A 7,670-nucleotide genomic window follows, 5' to 3' on the forward strand; every position below is an offset into this window, starting at 1 on the left:
CCAGGGAGACACCCCGCTAAGGGGAGGCTGGGGGGCTGCAGCTGGGGGGCCTTACTATCCAAGCATGCGCCCCTGGCTTTGACAATGGGCCTGTCTGAGGCTGAAGACTGCTCTTTTTTGAAAAAACTTCACTCTTGAAATCCAGCAACTTTATGGATCAACTTTCCATTTCTTCTGCTTCCTGGGTGTAGCTCCTTTCTTTCCCTTTCTTTTACCCTCCCCCTATATAGATCATCAACCCTGTTGCCTCTGCCTGCAGAATCAATCCCAAATCTACCCACTTACCCCCTCATCAGTCTCCACCTGGTCCTGCCTCAGGACCTTTGCACTGACTGTCCCTTCTCCTTGAGTGTTCTTCCCACAGCTCTAATAACTTCATTTATTTCCTTCCCTTTAAAAAAATGTATGCCAAGGTTGGAAGCATTGAGAAAGCAGTGACAGTGTTTATCTTGGTCACCATTGGGTCCCCAGATCCTAGCACAGTGCCTGGCACACAACAGGAGCTCAGTAATAATTCCTTCCACAATGGAGGGTATTAATTCATGGCAACTCAGGAAACAGCCTGGTTGTATCCCCAAGTCCTGGATGGGAGAGTGTAGCCATGGACACAGATAGAGATATTAGGGGGAAAAGGCTCCAAATTTTGGTTGCCTCCCTCTGCCTTTAATTATTTTGTCGACAAGGCTCACAATTCAGCAAGTCAAGGTGGCATTTGAGAGGGACGGTTCCCTTTAGCGTAGCTGACAGCTAATTTGTGGGAAGTTTAATTACAGGCGGCGTTAATTAACTGACAGAATGCTGGGCGAGGAAGGCAGCCATCTGTTCCTAAAAACGTCCTCCCCTCCTGGGCCTGGCTGGGAGGCTGGGAGGGGTGGGCAAAGAAGAGGGCAGGGCATGGAGAAGAGGTGGGGCCAGAGGAAGAGGAAGGAGGACCCAGGGATGAATCAGAGCCTCTCACCCCTCTTCCAGATGCCATCGGGATGAGAACTTGGCACTCAGCCTCCTTGCAGCCTGCATCATTTCTGCAGTGGCCTCCAGTAGCCGCTGAGAGTGACAATAAGTTCCTTGGAACCCGCTCTTTACTGGTTGTATCATGAGGAGCAGAGCGTATGGAGTAGAGGAGGTGCAATGTGAGCGTCCTCAGCTCTCATTGGAGTGGATTGGCACCCACCAAATGAGGTTGGGAGGAGGAGCTGGGACAGAGCAGAGGTGCTGTGTGCCCTGAGAATCCTGGGGGAGAAGGGGGTCTCTCTGCCTCTCATTCTACCATTCATTCCTTCGATTCAACCATTGTCCAGGATGATGATGCCAACGGCCTCCAAAGGTGGGCTTCTAGAGTTCAGCACCCAGCTTTGTCCCTTCTAAGCTGTTTTCCCTGGGGGCAAGCCACTTAAACCTCTCTGGGCCTCAGTTTCCTTATCTGAAAAATGGGATTGTTCATAATAGGACCTACTTCCATCTGTCTTCTAGAATAGCGGAGACCACGCACTCTTGGAAGGCTGAAGAGAGTGTGGTTACAAACTTGAGGTGTCATTACTTGTTATAACCAAAAATGCGCATGTGTGTTGAGGCAGGAGTCATGTCCAATTAGGTTAAGAGCCTTTGTGCCTTGTAGGACTCTGGCTCCTGGTACATGCTGTTCCCTCCCCCTTGAGCACCCTTCCATCTCTTGCCAAACTGCTTCTGTTCTGTCCTTCATGTCTTGAGGTAGATGCCCCCTGTTCGAGAAGCCTTCCCCGACCCTGCAGGCTGGGGCCCTCCCAGCACCTGTACCTCCCCCCAACTCATCACGGTCCCTCCCCCACACCGGGGGAGGAGTGGGCGCCCTATGCAGGTGGGGCCTGGGACCATCTCAGTCACGGCTGTGTCTAGGCTCCCCAGTGAAGGCCTAGGTGAGAAGGGGGCCTATGCATATTGTTGAAGGGACAGCTGGAGCTGTGACCCACGCTGGGGGGGTAGAGGCCAGCAGAAGGCAGACGTCAAAGTGAGAGCCAGTTAAAAACGGTGCGGGAGCGAGCGGCCAGGTGTGTGGCCCCGGGCAAACCACACCTTCTTTCACAGACTCAATTTCTTCTTCCAGAAAATGGGGGTATCGGACGGGAGCCTGGCTCGAGAGGCAAGGGGTTCGTGCGGAAGGAAAGTGGCCTGGAGCCTGGCACAGCGTGTGTGCTCAGGAGTCCTGCTGGGAGCCCTGACTCCACCCCACCCCACCCCTGAGCCTCAGTTTCCCCATCTGGCCAACTTCCCCTTAGACAACCCAGATGGATGCTGTCTGGACGGGTGGGAGGAGGCCTCTGCTGGTGCTTACGTGGGGCGGCAGCCAAGCAGGGCCGAGGAGGCTGGCACCGGCCGGCCTCGCTAAGCTGGCAGTCCTTGGCAGCGCCCAGGCTCCCTGAAGGCGGCTGGAGAAGCGCCCGGGCCCAGGCGCTAGGGGACTGAGGAGGCTGGGATGAAACTGAGGCCCCTTCTTGGAGGGGGCAGGTTCTGATTGCGGGGCAAGGACTTTATGTACACTTATTAAGTACCCACTGGATGCCAGACCAGACCTTTGCCTGTGCTGCTTTAGGTGCCAGGGTCACTCTTCCTTTTCACAGGGCTGATTCCCATTCTTTCTGCTCTCGTCGAGAAGACAACACCTCCAGGAAGCCTCCCACATTCTCTGGGTTGGGTCAAGGCACCCCCCTTTGGGCTAACACAGTGCCAGGGCTTCCCCCGCACAGCTCTGATAACCCAGTATTCTAGCTGGGCTGTGGGCAGGTCGCTTAGTCAATTTACAAATACCGACAGAACACTTAGTGTCAGGCACTGTGCTTACCACCGTCCATGTTTAGGGAGCCCTGTGGAGCCCATTGCTACTGCTGTGCCCATTGTATAGATGGGAAAACTGAGGCTCAGGAAGGGTTACTGGTGGAAGCCAGGAGTCCTGGAGCACGGCAGGGCCTCAGTGAGAGCTGGTTTCTATCCCCGGGACGGTGAGCTCACTCCTTCCCCTAGCAGCCTGGTTGTGAGAAAAGTCATCTGTCCCGTGACCTGGGATGTGCCTAACTTCTCTGTTCTGCCTGTGATCTTGAAGGAGGCTCAAGATGGAGGTGAGAAGATTCCTTTCCTTTCCTTTCTCTCCTTTAACAAACATGTGAGCCATGTTCCACAGTGTGTCCAAGTGGGAGGCAGTGCTGGCCAACCTTCATATCTCTTCTCCCCTCTTCCCTAGGAATAGAAACCTCTGGTTTTCAGCTGAACTGTTGGCCATTCAGAATAAAGACTACATTTCCCAGTGTCCCTTTAGGCAACTGTGACCACATGACTTGGTTCTGGTCAATGGGGTGTGAGCAGAACTGGTTTATGGGATTTCTGGGAGTGACCTTAAAAGCAAGTGGAGAGCCCTTCCTCACTCCTCCTCATTGACTGGGCGGCAGATGTGATAGCTGGAGCTCAAGCAACTGCTTTGTCCCATGAGGAGGTGACCTACTTGCTAAGGATTTGGAGCAATAATATAGAAGGATTCCAGGCCCTGGACGCGGTAGAGCCTCCATGCCATCCCTGCACTGACTATTCATATTCATGAGCCCCATGGGCTTAATCTGCTCTGGTTGGGTCTTGGATCCCATCACCAACCCCAATCTTGAGTGCTACATCTATCCCTCCCCGTCCGTCTCTCCATTCTCACCCCCTTTCATGCCTGCTGGACAGAGAGGCTTATCCTTCCCTTGCCAGTGCCATGGGCCATTCCCAGTGACTAAAACAGGGTGCCCCAGAAAGTGCAGCCTCTGTTTGTGGCATTACACAGAGCTGGGAGCAAGGGCCCTCAGAAGCTGGGTATGAGGTCTTCATCATGGAGCTGCAGCCCCTCAGGGATCATATGCAAGGACCTTAGCCCACCCCTACACACACACACATGCACACATGTGCACACACACACACACCAGAGCCATGACCAAGGGCCTGTCCTTTGACATCATCAATCCAAGAAGGGAGACCCTTTTCCTTCAACCACCTTGAAGTTTCCGAGCTTTGTCTTGGTCATGAAGACAGCAAAGCACAATGAAAAACACTTCCATATGCGTAACACAGGAAATCTCTGACTGCACACACATACTCACTAGCAGACCTCCCAAGACCAGACTACGGGGTCCAAATTCCACCATCACGCACCTGTTCTGTGACCCCAAGAGAGTGACTTGGCCTCTCTGGGCCACAGTTGCCTCATCTGAAAAACTGAGACCTAGAAGTGCTGCTGAGAAGGATTTTGTCTGAGCTTCTTAAAACCCCTCCAGTGGTTTTACTCAGCATCGCAGAAGAAAAATCAAATTCCTTCCCCAGATTTACAATGTCCTGTGCCAACTGCCCCATCCCCTTCCTGCCCTCACCTCCTCCCTGTCCCACCTGCCTCCCTCACTCTGCTCCAACCACAAAGCCTTCCTTGGTACGGCTTCTCAAACATGCCAGGCCTGGTTCTGCCCTAGGACCTTTGCATGTGCTGTTCCCTCAGCCTGGACTACACTTCCTGCACACTCACCTCCTTTTCGCCATTCCAGTGTCAGCAGTGTCAGATCCAGTGTTCCCTCCCAGGCCTTCCTCATCATGCCTGCCACCTGCCCAAGCAAGTGACCCTCATTCAATGCCCAGAAGACCCTTGAAATGGCCCAACCCTTCTGAAGAAGCACCTTATTTACTCGCCGTAAAATTAAGCCACATCTGAGCTGGTCTCTGAATCCCGCTGCAAACTCACAGGAGGCACAGGGGACTGAGGAACGTGTTAAACGGCACCAGGGGGACAAGCTCGGCAATACCCAGGTGAGAGATGTCACCACAGAGCAAGTGACCTAGTGGCTTCAACGAGATCGCAACGATCGCGAGGCAAAAGTGAGAGAGGCAAAGGAAAGAGGCAAAAGAGACGGGAGGCTGTCGATGAAGATTTAGGAGACCACCACCGACTCTAGACTTGACCTAGGTCCTGACCCAGACAACCTAAAAAAACGCGCTTCACAAGGGTTCGCATGTCCGCTGGATGGGTATCTGATGCTCTGAGGGAATCGTCATTTTTAACACAATACTGACGTTTGTGGGTTTTGTTTTTTTTTAAAGAGTCTTATTTTAGGGGGTGCCTGGGCGGCTCAGTCAGTTAAGACTTGACTCTATATCTCATCTCAGGTTTTGGATCTTGGGTTGTGTCTTGAGTATAAGCCCCATGTTTAAAAAAAAAAAAAAAAGTCTTATCTTGGAGCAGGGGCTGTGCCCCTTGGCACTGCTAACCCCAGGACCAGGTCATGGAAGGCTGTCTTGCGTGCTGGGGAGGGAGGGCTGTGTTGAGCAACACCCAGGTCCCCACCCTCTTGACACCAGGAACCTCCCCTCCCCCACCAGGCATGACAACCACAGATGTCCCCAGATATCGCCCAGAGTCCCCTGGGGGCAGAACCCCCAACCCAGGTGAGGGCTGCTGCTTTAGAAACACCAGATGTTTACAGATGAAAACCATCTGGCATTTGCATCAGAATGACAAGGGACAGAGGAGCCTGAAGGATGTTGACTTGAGAGTCGCCCTGGAGAGAGTTGTCTGTCGAATCTGAGTAATGGGTGCATGTGGGGGGGGTCATTATCCTATTCTCTGTACTTGGGTGTGTGTGACTTTTTTTTTTTTTTTAAGAATTTATTTGACAGAGAGATCACAAGTAGGCAGAGAGGCAAGCAGGAGAGAGAGGAGGAAGCAGGCCCCCTGTTGAGCATAGAGCCTGATACGGGACTCAGTCCCAGGACCCCGAGATCATGACCTGAGCCGAAGGCAGTGGCTTAACCCACTGAGCCACCCAGGCACCCTGTGTGACTTTTATCACTATAAAAAGCGGCAGTGATGGGGAAATTCAGATCAAAGCTAGAGATGAGTACATGGTCATGGACGTACCCACGTCACTTTCTCAGTGGGGACAGGGGAGCTTGCTGTGATGTGCAGGTGGTGAGCATTATGGGAAGCTGGGCGACGGGCACACAGGAATTCTCTGGAGTTAGTACCTTGGCCACTTTTCTGTACATCTAAGATCAGTCCAAAGGAAAAATTTTATTAAAAAAAAAAAAGTTGAAATGCAAAAGGACCAAGCCAAGCTGGGACCCCACATGCCCAGGATTGGAAAGGAGGTGCGGGGCATCCCAAGGCCACCAGTGGTGCGACAGACGACATAGCGTCCCTGGAGACACCCTCCTGCCCACCCCTCCCGGGGGGTCTCCTTGTTTACGCGCAGATGCTGGGAGTTGCCACATGGGTGGCCCTGGGTGGCCAGAAGCCCGCGGCCCCACAGCAGTCAGGGCGAGACTCCGCTTTCAAACCCACTTTATTCTCTCTAGACTAGAAACACTCGGCATTTCCATCTTCCCTGCCCCCATCCATCGCCAGAACCCCCTGGGGAGGGGGAGCCATAGTGCCTCACAGCCGTTCTGGAGGCCTCTGGGAGGGTGCGGTGGCCTCGGCCACCCCCACAGACGTGGCACTGGAGTGGCCCTGGGAGCCAGCGTGGGCCAGCAGCTCCAGCCTCCGCGAGCGCAGCCGGGCCTGGATGGCCCAGATGGGGGGTCGGTGGCCCGGCAGCGAGGGGTCCTCCTCGCCCAGGCTGTCCACGGTGGAGTCGGAGCCGTCTTCCGTGCCGGCCACCGACTGCTTGCACACGGGGCAGGAGCGCCGGGCGGCCTGGGAGAACCAGGGGTCAATGCACTTGCAGTGGTAAGTGTGGGAGCAGGGCAGGATCTTGAGCTGGTCGCCCTCCTCGTACTCGTCCAGGCAGATGGCACACAGGTCGTTCCGCCGCGTGAAGGTGCGCACCTGGGCCTTCTGGCCGGCCCGCGGCTTGACCTCCGGCCCACGGCTCCACCGGGCCCAGAGCCAGCCCCACAGCGGGCGGAGGACCAGGAAGACAGAGACGAGCAGGGCCAGGGCGCGGCCCAGCACCCAGGACACGGCCAGCACTGGGTGGCAGTCCAGGTCCGGGCACTGCGGGTAGTCAGGGAGCAGGACGACGTGGGCCCCCTTGTCGCAGCGCACGATGACCCGCAGGTCCTGCGAGGCGGCCTCGCCCACGAACACCGAGGGGATGGCGATCTGACGCCGCAGGTCCTCGTAGACGTGGGCCATGCGCACCAGCTCGTCCGAGCGCACGTTGTGCACGATGGCCGCCTCGAAGCCCGCCCGCTGGGCGTGCAGCACCTTGAGGTCGAAGGTACAGTCGTAGCGGCGGATCAGCACGATGGCGCCCAGCGAGCCGTTGCCCGGCCGCGGGCCCTCGATGGGGTGGCAGGCGTTGGCCGGCTTGGCCTCCATCAGGTAGCCCCGCATGCCCTCAGGGGCCAGGGGCACCCCGAACAGGGCCGGCAGGTCGGCGAAGTCCACGGTGCTGGCGTTGCCATCCAGCACGGCCCGCACCACTGCCTCCGAGGGCACCAGCAGCACCAGCAGGGTCAGCCAGGCCGTGACTGCCCGCGGGGCCCGGGCCGGCTCCGGCTGCCCCATGGCCACGCCCCCCCTCCTCCTCCTCTTCCCCCGGATGCCGCGTGGACTAGGTCCCGCTGGGGACAGCAGACCGGAGGCCTTCGGGCATCTCCAGGGCCTCCCGGGGGGCCCGTGGCCGAGATGGGAAGTGAGGTGAGCTCGAATCGGGGGGCGGTTCAGGGGCAGGGAAGTGGGA

General features: G+C 56.3%; 1 protein-coding gene across 1 annotated transcript; it reads right to left on the reverse strand.

The window, feature by feature from the left end:
- Nucleotides 1-6,045: 6,045 nt before the first annotated feature.
- Nucleotides 6,046-7,670, reverse strand: ZNRF4 (zinc and ring finger 4). Its single transcript, XM_032360313.1, has one exon. It carries the CDS (start codon nucleotides 7,493-7,495, stop codon nucleotides 6,419-6,421), a length of 1,077 nt encoding a protein of 358 aa, XP_032216204.1. The 5' UTR covers nucleotides 7,496-7,670; the 3' UTR covers nucleotides 6,046-6,418.

This window comes from Mustela erminea, chromosome 1 (assembly GCF_009829155.1).
Source record: "Mustela erminea isolate mMusErm1 chromosome 1, mMusErm1.Pri, whole genome shotgun sequence".
Lineage (NCBI taxonomy): Eukaryota > Metazoa > Chordata > Mammalia > Carnivora > Mustelidae > Mustela > Mustela erminea.

Excerpts from the sequence above, each read along its gene's own strand:
- ZNRF4 (XM_032360313.1), bottom strand. The coding sequence starts at position 7,495 with ATGGGGCAGCCGGAGCCGGCCCGGGCCCCGCGGGCAGTCACGGCCTGG.